At 36.8% G+C, this 16,855-nt stretch overlaps 1 protein-coding gene across 51 annotated transcripts in view; it reads right to left on the reverse strand.

The window, feature by feature from the left end:
• nrxn2a (neurexin 2a) overlaps window positions 1-16,855 on the reverse strand; it is a 708,141-nt gene that overhangs the window by 20,652 nt on the left and 670,634 nt on the right. For 33 of the 51 annotated variants that reach the window (XM_073934753.1, XM_073934748.1, XM_073934749.1 and 30 more), the window contains 3 exon segments: window positions 16,151-16,322; window positions 9,116-9,205; window positions 4,199-4,527 (listed from right to left, as the gene is read on the reverse strand). In XM_073934753.1, the coding sequence (XP_073790854.1) occupies window positions 4,199-4,527; window positions 9,116-9,205; window positions 16,151-16,322 (591 nt within the window). 51 annotated transcript variants of the gene reach the window in all.

Below are 16,855 nucleotides of genomic sequence, written 5' to 3' on the forward strand. Positions count from 1 at the left end.
ATACCTCAAGGGTACATATTAGTACCTTAAAAGTGCAAAAGTGTTCCTCTTAAAATTTTTAGGTACTAATATATACTTTTTAGGTACCAATATGGACCCTTTAAGTACAAATGTGTACCTTTTAAAAAGATACCACCCAAGCGACAGCTCCTGTACTTTTATTTCTGAGAGTGTACTGTAAGAAAAAAATGCTCATTCTAGCAACACACTTTAAACGACATTTAAAGGTTTAAGACACCCTCGAGTACTTTTTTGAAATTTTAACAGATTTGTGTGTGTTAAGCATCGGTTAAAACAACGTTAGCACCTGTCAGCTTTAATTGTGGGGAAAACTGGATAGTTTGAGCATTTGTCAGCCAATTTCATCTTCAAGTTTAAATCATTTTTGGGATCATAATCTGTGACGTAGCACGAAATCTGCTAGTGGAGTGATGAAGCGTCAGTTTCTCATTATTATTCACAGCGGAGTTGTCTTATCCTATGAAAAGAGCCTTGCTAATTAATTATTTATGACTGCACATGCTTTCTGAAGGCAAGACAGAGTTGCCAAGCTTTGAGAGCCATCGTACACATGTCCACGCACTGCATTGACCTTTATAATTATTTCCATGATCTATGGGGTTTGTTGCATGTTTTCCTGGATTTTCCCTGAGATGCTATCAGGGCCGATCCAGCAAAGCTGTTGGTTTGCAGCAAGCATTTTTGTCGGGAGAGCTGTAATAGAATTGGAGAATGACAGACTTTGTCTTTTACCAGTTGAGCTTGTTCCCATTCAGACACATCACCAATATCTGTGCTGCTGTGTTCGCCTGTGTTTAAATCATCCAGATTACCTTAGGGTTAATGGTTGGAATAGACAGGGCAAGAGACCTGCAGCAGTGCTATCCACTGTGTCTGCATTCAGACCCGGAGATTCAGGAGAGAAGTCCTCCTCACGGTTTGTGTCTCATTTTGTGAGCCAACTGACAACAGTTGTTCGCTCCCCACTTTCGCCCCTGCTCTGCCAGCCACACCCACTCCTCCCTCTGCTCGCAGCTCTCCACACCCATCTCAGAGCATTTTTTGTAAAAAATTCTGAGGTAGACTTGAACTGAAAGAATGGGGTTTCATGGCCCTTTAAATGCTTTTGCATCACAACTCTTCATATGTATATACTGTAAGCATATTGAATATTTTAAGTAATAAGTAGGGATGCTCCAATCAGGATTTTTGCAGCTGATACTGAGTACCGATTTCTTGTCATGGTAACTGGCCGATACAGAGTACAAATTTGAATGTTTCAAGCTTTATGTAACTTTGCCATTGCATAAAGCACATTTTCCCTCTAAGTATGAAACTGAAGTGATCTCTCCTTACCTATAATAAACTACAGATGGTGCATATAATCCTATACATTGTTATTACTGCATATAATCTTAAACATGTCTCTTATTGCTATATAGTGTGGACACCCTGCTGAAAAAAACAGCTTAAACCAGCCTAGGCTGGTTGGCTGGTTTTAGCTGGTCGACCAGGCTGGTTTTAGAGGGGTTTTGGCCATTTTCAGGCTGGTTTCCAGCCATTTCCAGCCTGGTCTTAGCTGGTCAGGCTGGGAGATGACCAGCTAAAACCAGCTTGACCAGCTTAGCCAGGCTGGCAGCCCAGCCAAAACCAGATATGTCCAGCTTAAACCAGGCTGGTTAAGCTGGTTTTAGCTGGATTTAGCTGGTCATTTTCCAGCCTGACCAACTAAGACCAGGCTGGAAATGGCTGGAAACCAGCCTGGAAATGACCAAAACCCCTCTAAAACCAGCCTGGTCAACCAGCTAAGGCCAGCCAACCAGCCTAGGCTGGTTTAAGCTGATTTTTCAGCAGGGCAGAATCAGCTTTATAGAAAATAAAAGATGGTATGCTGGAGACTTGCGGAGCTGAGGTCATATGGTTGGACACAAGATGGGGCTCCACTCATGTCACAGCTGCTCAAAACACTGGATATACAGTGGTTGTAACAAAGAGACCATAAGTCGTGCCAATAAACTGTATAAACAGAGATCACACCACATCTGTAAATATTTTAGCTGCTGTGATGCATGGGCAGCGGTCTCTTACGCCCCCACACGTCATTTACCTCCTCTCATGTGGTAGTGCTGCTATCTGTATAACCCAGGTGTGCATGTGCATCTTCCTCTGTTTGTAAACTAATAAATTATCACTTGCGATCAGTTTATAAGATCGGCTAGATTGACAAGTATCGATTGAGTCATTAAATGTGATTATTAACCGATACCAATCTTTGGCCGATCGATCGGAGACTCCTAGTAATAAGATCAAAACATAATACATATTGTTATGTATATTAGGATAAACAGTCTAACTGAAAAGAAAATCAAGAAAAAAAAGGTCAATACTCAGATTCTCAATTCTTTCTCAATTTTTAGTTTTGACAATAATATTCAGACCCCCTAGTTTTTCGCGATTCCGCGATCGCTGAATCCAACACAAAAAACAAAAACAAAAACATTCTACATTTAAATCCAAAATAATCGCAAAAAAAAAAATTTTTTTTAAATCTCCAATTCATGACTATTTAATTAAAGTTTTCAGCATGTGCAGTAAGCAGATGCAGATAAAGCGCAAGTGATTTACATGTGAAGTCATATCAAAAATGAGATATAGACATCCTGTGGTGCGAATTGGGCGTTTTGGATGTGACCGTACTGAAGGACATTATTTGTGCTTTACATGTATGGCTGGTAATATGATGTGCGTCAAATCGATAAAACTAATTCGTTTAACTTTTTCCCTACAGTTTACGAGGGAAAACGCTTCCCTGCCATTGACGAGTTTTACGCCAATAAGTGTTTTAGGTGTGTTACGGTAGGAGAAGCCCTAGCACATGTTCTATGTGTGACATGATGTCAGATGCTCCAGGAAGTGAAATCTGATAGAAAGTAAGATCGCGGATAAAAAAGTAATTCAAACTTTCTTTGGCTTAATCCCTACCGTTTTAGATCTTGTCTTGATAAGGGACTAAAATAAAGAAGCTTTATGTTTAAGATTTGTGTCATTGTGTCACATTGCACTAACATAGTAAGCTACCTAATATGGTAAATAAGATATGTATTTTTTTTACACACACACACATATATATATATATATAAATTTGAAATTTGATGACAATTTTGTTATATATATATATATATATATATATATATATATATATATATATAACAAAATTGTCATCAAATTTCTGGAAATTACCACCTTTTTTATCGCAGGAAACGTGTATATATATATATATATATATATATATATATATATATATATATATATATATATATATATATATATATATATATATATATATATATATATATATTTATTTTTTATTTTTTTATTTTTTGCACAAAATTGTCTCATTTTTTAATCGTAAGAAATTAAAAAAAAAAAAAAAAAAAACGTGACAAACTAGGAGGTCTGAATATTTAGTTTAAATTAAGATTGGTATACGAATACAGATTGTAAAGAGGCATTTATAATATATACTAATGATGAACTTTAAATATATAAAATAAGCAACTCAGTTCAGTGAAAACTGACAATACGACTGAACAATAGGATGTAATGAACATATAGTATATAAAATGTAGACAATTACATTTACATAGCATACTTTTTAAATATATATTTGATAATTATTGTTCTAACACATATACTGCAAAATGCACATAAAAATATGTTTATCTTTTTTCTTAAAAGTGCGTTAAACAAGATTTAAAAAGGATGTCAAACTACAAATCTGACAAACGAATACAAATGTAACCATTTTATTCAAAGTGTTTGCTTTCACGCGGAAAGCGCCTCAGTTCTAAATATGTTTCTCGAGGCTTAGAAAATAATGACTTGAGAAAATTGCAGGACTGTTCAAAGGAAATGTGCCTAGTAAAATACTACGTGTGGGAAGAATGAAAGGGAAAGCATATGTGGGGGAGATATATCCTGACACATGCGAATCTGAGCATTATGACTCCTTTCCTTCAGGGCCTTCCAAATGCAGAGTGACGGCTCTTTTTCAAGCTGGAAATGACAGATTTTATCCCCTAGGGTGGTCCGTCCTGTCAGCTCTTTTATTGCTGATACCAACTGGACATCTTGTAAAGCAAAATCCCTCATTCAGAAACAACAAGCCAACAAAAGGCCCGCCTCTCAGTGTAATTACCTGCGTAATGCTGTCCTTCAGGCTTGGCGAGCGCTGTCTGCGGGTGGTGGTGGTGGCCATAGTGGTGGTGGTTTCCATTATGGTGGTGGACATGTCCGCTGCTGCCGGAGGGGTGGCTGAGGTGGTTTCAGTGGACAGGACTGAGGGTGCATCCCCAACCAAGCGTAAATTTCCTGCCACCTGCACATTCGGATCCCCCTCGGCAGCCAGTTTCAAGACTTGCAGACCATTGTAGTACAGGCCTGAGATCTGACCCTGGAACGGCCGTCCCTTATCCTGACCTCCCACCTTTATGGCCGCCTGACTGTTGAAAATAGTCAACTGCCGACCTGAGACGGATCAGAGAGGAGATGGAGAAATAGAGAGAGCAAGATAGAAAGAAAGAAAGAGAAGTACGACAGCAAAGAGAGACAGAGAAGCAAAACGCGACCATCAGTGCAGGCCGTTGTGGCGGCAGGATGTGTCTAAATCAGCTGATAACACTTTTAACATTTGAACCTGGCGATGGAAATCTCCAATTCTAATAGTTTCTGACCCGGCTAGTGCAGGAGATGAGATGTTGTATTAAACATGATGGCAAAGATCAATCCCGCAGCCTGAGGTGGCTTCTTCTATAAGAGCAGGAATTATAGAATAATGGCTGTATATTATCATTTGAGCCTCATTAAGCTAGTAGGGCTTGAGCTGAGGATAATGATCTGACTAAGGACGACTAAATTGGAAAACAATATTTATGAGTATGTAAAGAGTTCTAGCTATGTTTTATTCAGAGACAGAGGCCTCGCTGATGCCAATCTGCATGAATAAGTGTCATCTGCCAGCTCAAATGCTAATGTGTCACTGAGGCTAGAAGAGTATCTCCTCCAGCCCCATGAACAGACATAGATGGGGGCACACACACACACACACACACACACACACACACAGGAACACACATACGCACACTATGCCTCTGCGTTGAGGATTTTTTCGTCCCCTGATTCTCCACCGAGCTGTCACTGAGCCATTTTGCATAGAAAACACCAGTGGTTGAACTGAGCTAAAGTTGAAGGCTATTAGGAAAATTAATAAACGTCAGTGCTGCAACAGGTAGTCACCGCGCTACAGGTTTAAGTCAAGCTGTATGTTAAGCAATCCTGCCAAACTTTAGATATCATTTAATGCCAACAAAAGCTTCAGAATGACTACTTAAAGAGGAAAAGGATGGTTAACTCAAAGTGCCATTTCCTTTGGCCCCTGAGAGCTGGACTGCCGCCATCCATTTAATCCTGATGAACAGGTACTCTGACAGAGCTGATTATGAAGTGGGCAGTTGTTATCCCCTCCGTGAGAGCCACTTAATGCTTAATGAAGGGTTGCCGTTTAACACAAGTAGGGTCTCCATTTTAACAGTTGAAAATAACCAAGTTTGACATGAGAGTGAAGATAAAAAGACCATAACCTCTGAAAGGCATGTCGTAATCGAGTGGGAAGAAGCCAGATGGCCATTTTACACTTCCACATGCTCTTTTATTGTACAGTGGAAGGCTGATCTGATTTATGTGAGGCACTAAGGCTGCTTACATATGGTGATATAATAAAAATGAGAAAAAATATAAATATAAATGCTTTTTTTTATCATTTAAGGAACTTAGGGTATGTTTACATAATAACGTTTTCAACTAAAATCCATAAAATATTTATTTATTTATTTATTTATTTATTTATTTATTTATTTATTTATTTATCTATTTATTTATTTTTTAAAGAATATCACAATTGTCTGAGTTGGCATGAATAATACAGCATTTCTGTAGTTTCCATGTAAATGAGGATTGTTTTGAAAACGTGTATGCAAATCTATTCACAGATGTTAAGGGAAGCATTTCCATTTTTAAGTGCACTGTTGTCATGTAAACATACTCTTAAAGTGGTTTCCTTTTCCATTCAAACCTGCAAGTGTCTTGAGTCTTGTGGCTATGTCACACATATTTGTATTCTTGCATTAGAATTCTACATTTTATTGTCAAAATACAATAACGGTCAAAAGTTTGAGGTCAGTAGGATTTTAAAATGTTTTTATATAAGCTTCTCCTGCTCACCAAGGCTGTGTTTATTTGATAAAAAAAAAACAAAAAACCATTAACTGTAAAATTGTGAAATGTTGTTGCACTATAAAATGAATGTTCAAAAGTAGTTTATCATTTAATTTAATCATTTATTTCAGTGATTTTAATGATGAATTTTTAACCTAATTACTCCAGTCTTCAAAATAACATTATCCTTCAGAAATCACTCTAATATAATCAATATTATTTTATATTATTATTATTATTAATGGTAATAGTAAAAGCCGCCTTGATGAACAGAATAATTTTATTTAAATTATTAAATAAAATTACTAATTATTATAAAAAGTGACCCCCAACTTTTGACAGGTAGTTTAAGGAAAGTCATTGTGAAACAAATGTAATTGTAGTCCACTGACTTTCACTTTCATTTACTGCCTCAGTAAAATAATGAAAACAACAACAACAACAACATTTTATCAAAAAAATGAATAATAAAAAAAAATAATCATTAAAATTTGCTGCTCTCATGTACACATACTCTTAGTGTTTTATTTTTCACATTTTTCAAAGTCTGTACAAGTTTCTTTGTCATTCTCTCATATATATTTATATTCTGTTTTTGTCTATTCAGTGAAAGTCATTGGGAACCAAATGACATTGGACTCCACTGACTTTCACTTTCATTTAATTTCGAAGTAAAATAGTAAAAAAAAAAGATATATAAATATTATATATATATATATATATATATATATATATATATATATATATATATATATATATATATATATATATATATATATATATATAATCAAATGAATAAATAAATGCAATTAAAAGTTTAATTATTTTACTCTAATTTTTATGATAATTATTCAGTTTTCAAGTATGTAAAATATCTCTTTATAAGAGTTGTCATGTAAACATACCCTTAATGGGTTTTTTATTTTTACTCTAAACTTGTACTATTGTTTTTTCCCACTCCAAACCTCTACAAGTTTCTTTGTCATTTTTTGATAGATATTTATATTCTGTTTTCATCTATTCAGTGAAAGTCATGGCATTGGACTCCACTGACTTTCACTTCCATTTACTTTTTAAAAAATGAATAAATATGCGCTGCAATGATTTTTTTTTTTTTTTATGAAATCATTTAAAGGAACATTCTGATTTAGATTTCGTAATGATTATTTAGTTCTCAGTCATCATAATAAAGCGATATGATTTTTTTTTCTATTCTGTGTTTGTTTGGATTACCATTACTTCAACTTTAGAGTAAAAAAACACCAGAATATTAATTTAGATGACTCGATATTTTAACTGCTATATAAGAATGCGCAATTAGATTTAATTGCCTTACATGTCTGGCATAATGGCTTAAAATAAAGTGACTTCCTTGTGATTAATTCAAGGTTGGATAGATCTTTTCTCAGCTAAATGTACGAGACCCAGTGACAGAGGTTAGAACATTTAATGGAGGAGAATGAGGAGACCAAAGAGCCTTTGAGATAGAGAGCAAGAGGCAGAGACAGATTTCCCACACAAAGACCGGTCGCTCAGCAAAACGTACCATTCACACAGGACACAGACCTGATGTATGAGGGCTTTGTGTCATTATCATTACTTATAGATTAGGACTGATAAATAATTACACATGTTAAAGGGACATTGTTAATCACAACTGAATGTGCAAAGGCTGACAGCAATTTTCCTCTCATTTGGTTACGAAAATGTCTTTCATTAATATTTAGTCTGTTTAACCCTCTGAGTTAGTTTCGATTTAGGGGGGGTTTAAGACGGAATTAGCTTTAGTTTAATGTCCTATTTATACTGAACAGCGGATATAAAATCTCCCATCGCATATAAAATGACACAGCGATAAAGGATGTTAGTTAGATGCACAAGGGAGTCTGAAAATGACTTTTAGACAAATGTAGACATGAACTTCAGTTCACGTTCTTCTTGTGCATGTTCAGTAAATGAACGCACGCAGGCTCAGAAAGGTCAGTTTTCTTTTTCAAACAAACTGCAAGCGTATTTGTTTTACATTTAACATTTCGATGTGATGTTAGCTCAGCACACGAGCAGAAAAGGAAGTTTGCATATAGATGAAAAAGGTGCAACCAACCAAAAAGTCTGATAATCTTACACATACAGTGGAGCATTACTGCCCCGTATTCTTTAATAATTTGCTGACTCGGACGTCTGACACCGTTTCTGCACTTTAATAAGCGAGAACATTTCATATGGGGAAATCGTACACCATGCAGGATTCATCTGTTTACAGATGTCTCATGGGTCCAGAGATATTACACAGTTAGGGTTTTAGACTATAACGCAAATGGTTCGAATAATATCTTTTTTTTTTATTACACTCAAAGGGTTAAAAGGGATTTTGAAACTGATTTTAGTGGTTAGAGTTATAAAGAGCAATAGTCCCTTTAACTGCATGGGATTGCACATGTATATTTAGTCTTTAATGTAAGTTAAAGAGTTACTCGAAGTCAAAGGGGATCACAGAAGGAAAACATAAGACAGCAAAAAATAAACTATTTACAGACAGTTATTGCAGTTATGGAGCGTGGTTAGAGGGTTAGTCAGGGATTATGTTTAAGATTAAACCTTAATCTCTGAAGCGGTGCAGTTCTAACTTTGTTAGAAGTAAAAGTTCAAGCCAACTCAACAGCACCAATTAGATTTATATTGCAAGTGGGCAGCCACAATTGAAGGTTTGCTTTGGCCCACGATCTGCCAATGTAAACTCTTTGTTTTTTTTTAGAAAGCGTCATTCTATTTAAGGGAACTGCACCTCTTACAGAGCCTTAATAAATCATTAAGTCATTGTTTAATTAATTCATTTTATTACCTTTGTCGAGTAGCCACTCGTCAACTACCCGACCAAGTCTGTATGGAATTCTTTGCCTGGCTATAGCAAGCCGTTCATTATCAATGTTCCCTTCAAAGAATTTAGAGAGACAGATAAGAGGTTAATATCTGGAAGTTGAAGCGTCACATGGTTAAAAACATGGCAACAAGACTATCAAGTTTAGCAAGTTAGGAAGTCTAAACGAGCTTTATGCTGGTAGTTATGTTGTTTTAAGGTGGACTGCACTTAGTTATTAGACAGTTTAGCAGCTTGACACTAATTAGAGCATGTTTAAATCTGTTTAGAGGACATATTTAGAGATTGTTTATCTTCTAATTTTTGATCTGGTCGATTGTGATGTCATCTCAGCGAATAATACTTGAGGAAAATTTCATGCAGTCAATAGGACAACAATGATATCAGTGATAATGTCACATTTTAGAGTGTGCGGTTATACAATGGTTACTGCTCTGGAAGACATTTTCTGGTCTCTGCAAGAAATCAGTGAGAACAATGCAATCAGTGCTGCATCTAGTATCAAAATCTCGAGGTACCTGCATAAATTAGGACATGTGTAATTATAAGAAGACACAGAAGCTGTAATTGGCTTGGTGTCATGGCTGCCAGATAAGAGACGGCGTGTATCTAGGCTCCTCACTTCCCTTTTTCTGACAGATCCCTTCATCAGAGCTGAAATGAGCTCTCGGGTCCTGTTACTCACTCAAAAGTACAATCTCCTCATCCCGCTGTTTTCTCTGCTCAGCTCTTCAGCACAATCCTGTCAAAATCCACAAGTCATCCTAATACCCCTTTATACCGCGGCCTGGTCATTGTTTGCCACACAGTGACGCTGATTTCCTTCCAGACATGACAAATAAAGCTGTGGATTGGGCCAGAGATCCTCTGAAGATTTCACTGAACTCGGTACATGGGTCAATGATACACAAGAGAGTTCAAGGAAAGGAAATATCTTCATAAAACTGACTTTAAAACATCTGACAGCTCCTTACATAAGAGGACTTTGTATTCATGTTGCTTCATGCAGTTTAATATTGAAAAACTTCAAGGTATCTTACAAAGTTTGTCTGTCTGTCTGTCTGTCTGTCTGTCTGTCTGTCTGTCTGTCTGTCTGTCTGTCTGTCTGTCTATCTATCTATCTATCTATCTATCTATCTATCTATCTATCTATCTACCTGTCCGTCCGCTCGTCTGTCCGTCCATCCGTCTGTCTGTCTGTCTATCTACTATCTGTCTGTCTGTCTGTCTGTCTGTCTGTCTGTCTATTTATTTTCTGATCTATCTATCTATCTATCTATCTATCTATCTATCTATCTATCTATCTATCTATCTATCTATCTATCTATCTATCTATCTATCTATCTATCTATCTATCTATCTATCTATCTATCTATCTATCTATCTATCTATCTATCTATCTATCTATGTGTCTGTCTGTCTGTCTGTCTGTCTATTATCTGTCTGTCTGTCTGTCTGTCTGTCTGTCTGTCTGTCTGTCTGTCTGTCTGTCTGTCTGTCTATTATCTTTCTGTCTGTCTGTCTGTCTGTCTGTCTGTCTGTCTGTCTGTCTGTCTGTCTGTCTGTCTGTCTATCTATCTATCTATCTATCTATCTATCTATCTATCTATCTATCTATCTATATACTGTATATACACCACACTACTTTCAGATTCTCAAACCATTACATAATGTTTCTAAATCTACAGCACACATATAATGAATACAATTACAGTTTTTCTCAGTGGCTTTGGTGCATTTCTCACAACACGATTTACATTTGCACAAAAGTTGATTCATTTCCAAAAACAATTAGTTAATTTTGCACATTATAGTAGCAGTTTCTCATTCCTTTCAACACACTGCAAATGCTTTTGGACACGCATCAATTGCTTTCATGCAACTCTCTGCTATTTATAAGATTATCATTTACTTACGTCAAGTCAGTCAAAATAAACTAAACTTGTAAATGCTGAATAGTCATTCCATATAAAGCTAATAGTCCTCATTTTATTACCTGAGTCATTACATACAAAAATGTTGAACTAGTTGTCAAAATCTATCAAGATAATTTTATAAAATATTTAAAATCCTTTTTTTTCTCAAAATGTCTTCTAAATTGAACAATTTCATGAATGATTTACAGACCTGTGTATGTTGTATGTTCAGTTCCAATATGTACTGCAATATTGTTTTACAGTTGTGTATAGTTCTACCCAAAGGCAGTTTATATTTGTTGTAAATAAGGATGTATTTATTCTTTTGCACAATGCTGTGATTAAATCAGAATTGTAAAAAGCAAATGCAGTAAAAATGTGAAACATACAGATTCAGTGTCTTGTACTGAAATACCTCACTAAATGCAGTGATGTCTAACTTTACTGTATTTTATTTTTCAAATGGCTGTGCAAATAGTAAATAGTACTGTCTGGAGCATTTTCAGGAAGTGTCAACCAAATTCAGACTTTATTGCATTAAAAAAGAATTACAGAATAAACTGTCATAATTAAAACATGACAAAACCATTTGACTTGAATAAACAATGGCGTTAGTACTTTTCATCTTGATTGATATGACATTAATACTTGCTTTGAGGAGTGAGCTATCCATTTTGAGCAAGTGACACACTTTTGTAGGTTATCAACTAGGTTTTGCAGTTTGCACTAATTGTTTGGAGAAATGCATTAACTGTTGTGCAAATGTAAATAGTGTTGTGAGAAATACACCAAAGCAACTGAGAAAACTGTAATAACTTGTATAAATAGCAATAAACAATATGTATTTTTAAGAATTTAAAAGATTAGAAAAGATCTTTACAGTTATTTATTTAACTTGCCTCTTAGAAATACAAATGCCTAATACAGTTAATCTCAATTACTTTAGCACATTTTTCAAAAGAGACTTAACATTCTCTAAACTGTGATTTCAAATGTCAAAACTCTTTGCTGGATTCTCAGAACTTTATTTCATGTCTGCAAAATGTAATTACTCCCCCAAACATTTAATTCATGCTTCAAATCCTAGTTATTGTTTCAGTAATTTGGCCAAGGCCACCAAAACATAAGGTGTATTTGTCATTGCGTGAGCCACACTGCTCAAAATGATTGTGTTTTCACCATCAGTCAACCATGAAAATTAAGGTTTAAAAAAATCTGATATTTGTTGAGAAGAGTCAATAGTCATAAAAAATAAAATAAAAAAAAACATTTGTATTTATACAGTACATTTATTTGTGGACAAATGTATTTCATGCAAAGTGCAATCTTGCTTGTCCAATTACTGTATTGTATACTTCATATTTCTTACAATTTTTCTTGTATGCTTTGACCTGGTTAAAGAAACTAGGTTCCGCCTCATTTTCATTATCACTATCCCAGCAGAGCAGAAGACAGGTCTTGCAAGTACGTAAACCCTTTCTGATTGGGTTGACACAATTTCCCCAACATTTTTCAAAACAGTTAACACGGATGTCATTCAAGCAGTCCAAACTCCATTGTTTTAGCTATGGTAACTAAACAGAAACCATCGATTCCTAACCATTAGAAACTACCAAGATCAATATGAAATCACTGAAGCAATGTTTTGACACTCCTTCTCACAAATCTTCAATTAGCAATCAGTTTGCAAACATTAAAAATGGTGGAAGGTTTGGGTTGTTCTGTGCCAGCATGCATGGAGGAGGTCAAACAGTGGCTATGTCCTATATTTCCAATAGATTTGACTGTATATTGGTTTACATGTGTTTTCTCTAATATTTACAGCATTTTATTACTTTTAGTTTTTATATTTTAGTATTTCAGTTTTCAGCGACAGTTGGAAATATACAATATAAATTTAATCAAAGCATTTCTTATTCTGAATCCAATTCTTTGCAAAAAGGCAAATTTGACAGCCCAAATAGAAAGACAACAAATGGCATTGGCAATAGGCTTCAATGGCAAGCAATGGCGCACTGATTCTCACTGAGTTCTGTATTTTGTATTTTGTTTTCCATTGTGTAATGATTGATTGAAAGAGCTCATAAACTGGTTTGCAAGTTGTGTTGTTTGAAGGTAAAACTAGCTTTTGTTGCACATTTTAAATGTTTTGCACAGTATGTGTGTTTTGCAAGCAAAATGTGTCATTTTGACCAAGAGTGCTGCTTTAGGCCTGTGTGTTAACTGTTTTGAAAATGTGGAGTTTCAGTTGACAGCTGCATCAAAACAATCAAGAAAAACCGTATCTTACCACAAAAAACTACAAGCATGTTTCTGAAGTTCAGGTTTGTAAATGTAGTGATTGTGCTATGGGCAATATAGATTTGGTACCATATATGATAAATCAGCCTGATCGTACGAGAAAACGTAAGTATTTTACGTTTTGTCAGTTGAGTGGCTAATTCGTACAAATTCGTACGAGTTCAGTCGTACCAAATTGTACTATTTTAAAAAGGAGGTGTGGCACCTAACCTTACCCCTAAACCCAACCGTCATTTGGGGATGAGCAAATAGTACAAAATTTTATGAATTAGATCGTAAGAATTCATACGAAATAGCCACTAAATCAAAAAGTTGTGAATTGCCGTGAGATTGTGTTAGATAACACAAATTGTATTGCAACTAGAGGTAATTTACCAATTTAGCAGACATTACAAACAATGTCAATGTCAGATATTTATAGGAGTAAACATATGCATATACAAATGTTTGATAATTAAATAAACAATTTTGAATGTGATGGCTTACACAATGAAAAATGATTGAGAAGTTGTGAAGAGTCTGACAGTTTAAATGAGAACTGACTTATCAGTTTTGATCAACAAGCCATATGCAATTAGTTTTTGCCCAAGCTATAGAAAATTGCACTTACTGTTTGCAGACATCTGCCAAAGCATTTGCAATTTGCTTTAATCAATAAGAAATGCCATTCTGAAGTGAACAATAAGCTAGTTGTTCAGAGATCTAAACTGAGAATTGAGCCAAAGCAATTGAGAAAAAACTGTGAAGAAATGATAAAAAACACGAATAATAGGAGATATATTTATATCATTATAAATCTTGCATTTAAAAAAATTAATTATAACATAAAAACTTACTGTATGACTACTTCATTGACCCAAATACTGTTAAAGTGCAGACATTCAGTCACAGCCATTAATAAGTAATTTTTTGTTACCTTAAAAGTTTTCTTTCTTGAAGGAAAATGCTAGTATGTCAAGCGTTAACTGATTTTTTTTGACAGCGCATTCTGTCACATCCTTGCATGACAGCCGTGAGAGATACAAGCCTTCCGCTTGTCCTACCCATCCTGCACCTGAATGAGGGCCAAGACTCCCACTCCTATAAGCCTGTTATAAGAGCTAACGTGTGGCAAATTCTGTGCTGAATCTTCAAAGAAAACTTGAAATAGGTCTTGTCCTTAAGTAAGCAGCAAAATAAATAAATAAATAAAAAAAGTGAAAACAAACCCATGCGTCCAATAAAGTCCTTCTTGATGGATTGCTATTCATAGGCTTTCACTAGATTCCTATTTATGAGTGAAACCCCCCCACAAAAAATGAATGGTCAGTAGCACCTGTGTCCACAGGGACTGGCAAATCTGCCACCTGGAACATATCCGGTCATCTAATCCTCCGTTTTAATTAACTGGCTTAATCGAGCCTGTTAATCTAAGCGATAAACAGCCTGCTTCGTTTACACACACGAGCTTAGCGAATGTGGGATGACACGCAAGACCTATATCATGGCTTTTTTAAATCCCCGGGATGACAGGTGCCACATAAAAGCCGGCCCATTCCATTTAAATGCGCATAACTCAGATTTAAAGGAAGCATGACATGATTGTGACGACTTGGAAGCCGGGCTTTATCCCTGCACTTTGGAAAGGCCTTCTCGCCACCTGAGGGGGCTTAGAGGGAGACCTGGCAGATGGGAAGCCTATGTCGCAGCAGTAGAAAAGCAATTTCCCCTTTCAGAAATCAGACGAAATCTCAAGCCCGAGCCGCAGGGACGAATGCAGCGCCATTCAACCTCTGGCAATTTCCAGACAAGACCCCACATGTGGGGGTGGAAGGAGCGTAGCAGGTGAGGCGGCGCTTTATTTGGCTAGAGCTAAGGACTTCTTGACGTCGCACTAACCTGGCGTGAAGCAGCAAGCGATTGAAAAACCAGGATGGGCAAGACAGGATTGCTATTAGAGACGGAGAAAATGTCTTCCTGTGGAACAGCAGCTATGAGAGGAAGGCAGCTCCCTGAGCACACAGTGGGGAGAGAGAGAGTTTGCTCAGGTTTAATTGGAAAGCACACAAGGCCAGGGGACCGCAGAGCCAAATGTTTGTAAAGGACGAGGACGGTTCATGGGATGACTATTGCAGGGCTGAGATCATCAATCAGGACTTGTTATAAAAGTTTAAGGCTGTGCAATATCAGTTTACACCGTCGACTCGGGATATTCAAGAGCGCCGGGGTTCAAAGAGCAACCTGCGCGAGGCATTTTGGCTAACGCTTAAAAATGAAAGCGTGCTTTGTGGTTCAAAGTTTGCACGCAGTTCAGGGATGGAGGATCTACAGAGGCGCAGAGACACCTTCCTCAGCCTGCCTAGAGCGAAGCTGGCTGAAGTCGAGAACTGTAAAGGATCCAAATCCATCTCGGGCTGCATGTATTAGGCAAGGCAGCTTGGGGGGAAATGTGTCAATTTGCAATTGTTATTAGATTGTGCACACGGCGGTTATCTGGGCGCTGCATGTGGTGACTCAGAAACTCTCTGGGAAGAGTTTGAGGGGGAAAACAGTGCACTTCAAACCCAAATCATTCGCATTTGAAATTATAAATCAATTTGTACACTTCAATAAGGGTAAGAATCCAAATCTGGGGCGAGGGCTTCAAACAGCGTCCCTCTGATTTATGAGTGTTTCTCTCTGACCTCCATGTGTCCATTCCCAGAGGAGCTGCTCCCAGTATATCTACCAACCACATGTGTAATGGGATTCCCCCCCCCGTCCCCAACCCTGATGGCTTTCCCCATTCTCCACGTGGTCCTACCTGACGGGAAGCGCTCGATGACGGGCTGGTTGTCCACTTGGAGGGTGGCGTTGCCACCGCTACGCGTAAAGCGAACCACGTGGTACTTGCCGTCGTTGACAGTGACCGCAGGCTCGTCTATGGTGATGTCATCTGTGCCCACATTGAAGATCACACCAACCTTTCCTTGTTCCTGTGTGGGAATGGACAGTTTGTTTAGACATTGGAAGTCATACTTGTTGATAAGTCAGAATGACTAGCCAATTGAGATTGTGAGCATTTCTGGACTTTAAGGGTGCTTTCACACCTGAGGATCAATTCTTTTGTTGCGAAAAAAGGATTAAAATTTTTACATTGTTGCACTTTGTTCTTGGTGCGCTTCACTTTCATACGGCAAAGCTTCTAAGCAGAGCAAAAGAGCTAAAACAAGTCACATGTAAGAAAACTCTCCTCACATTGGTCAGAGTTTCACAATTTATTTGTATCCTGCTTAGCTATCATGCATCCTTATTTTCTTTTTATGACGATGAGCAATAAGACATTATAAGCGAAAAGGTACGCTTTCATTTTGAATGGTGACACCCGCAGACATCATCACCAGATATAAATCAAAGGTAAGACTTTCTCCTACATAGCAGTTGGCTTGTGCATTATAGGCTTTACAATATAAAGAGAAACAACAGATTGACCAAGACTGCTGTTCGGTCAATTTTACTAACGGATAAA

The sequence above is a fragment of the Danio rerio genome, chromosome 21 (genome assembly GCF_049306965.1).
Source record: "Danio rerio strain Tuebingen ecotype United States chromosome 21, GRCz12tu, whole genome shotgun sequence".
In the NCBI taxonomy this organism is placed as follows: Eukaryota; Metazoa; Chordata; class Actinopteri; order Cypriniformes; family Danionidae; genus Danio; species Danio rerio.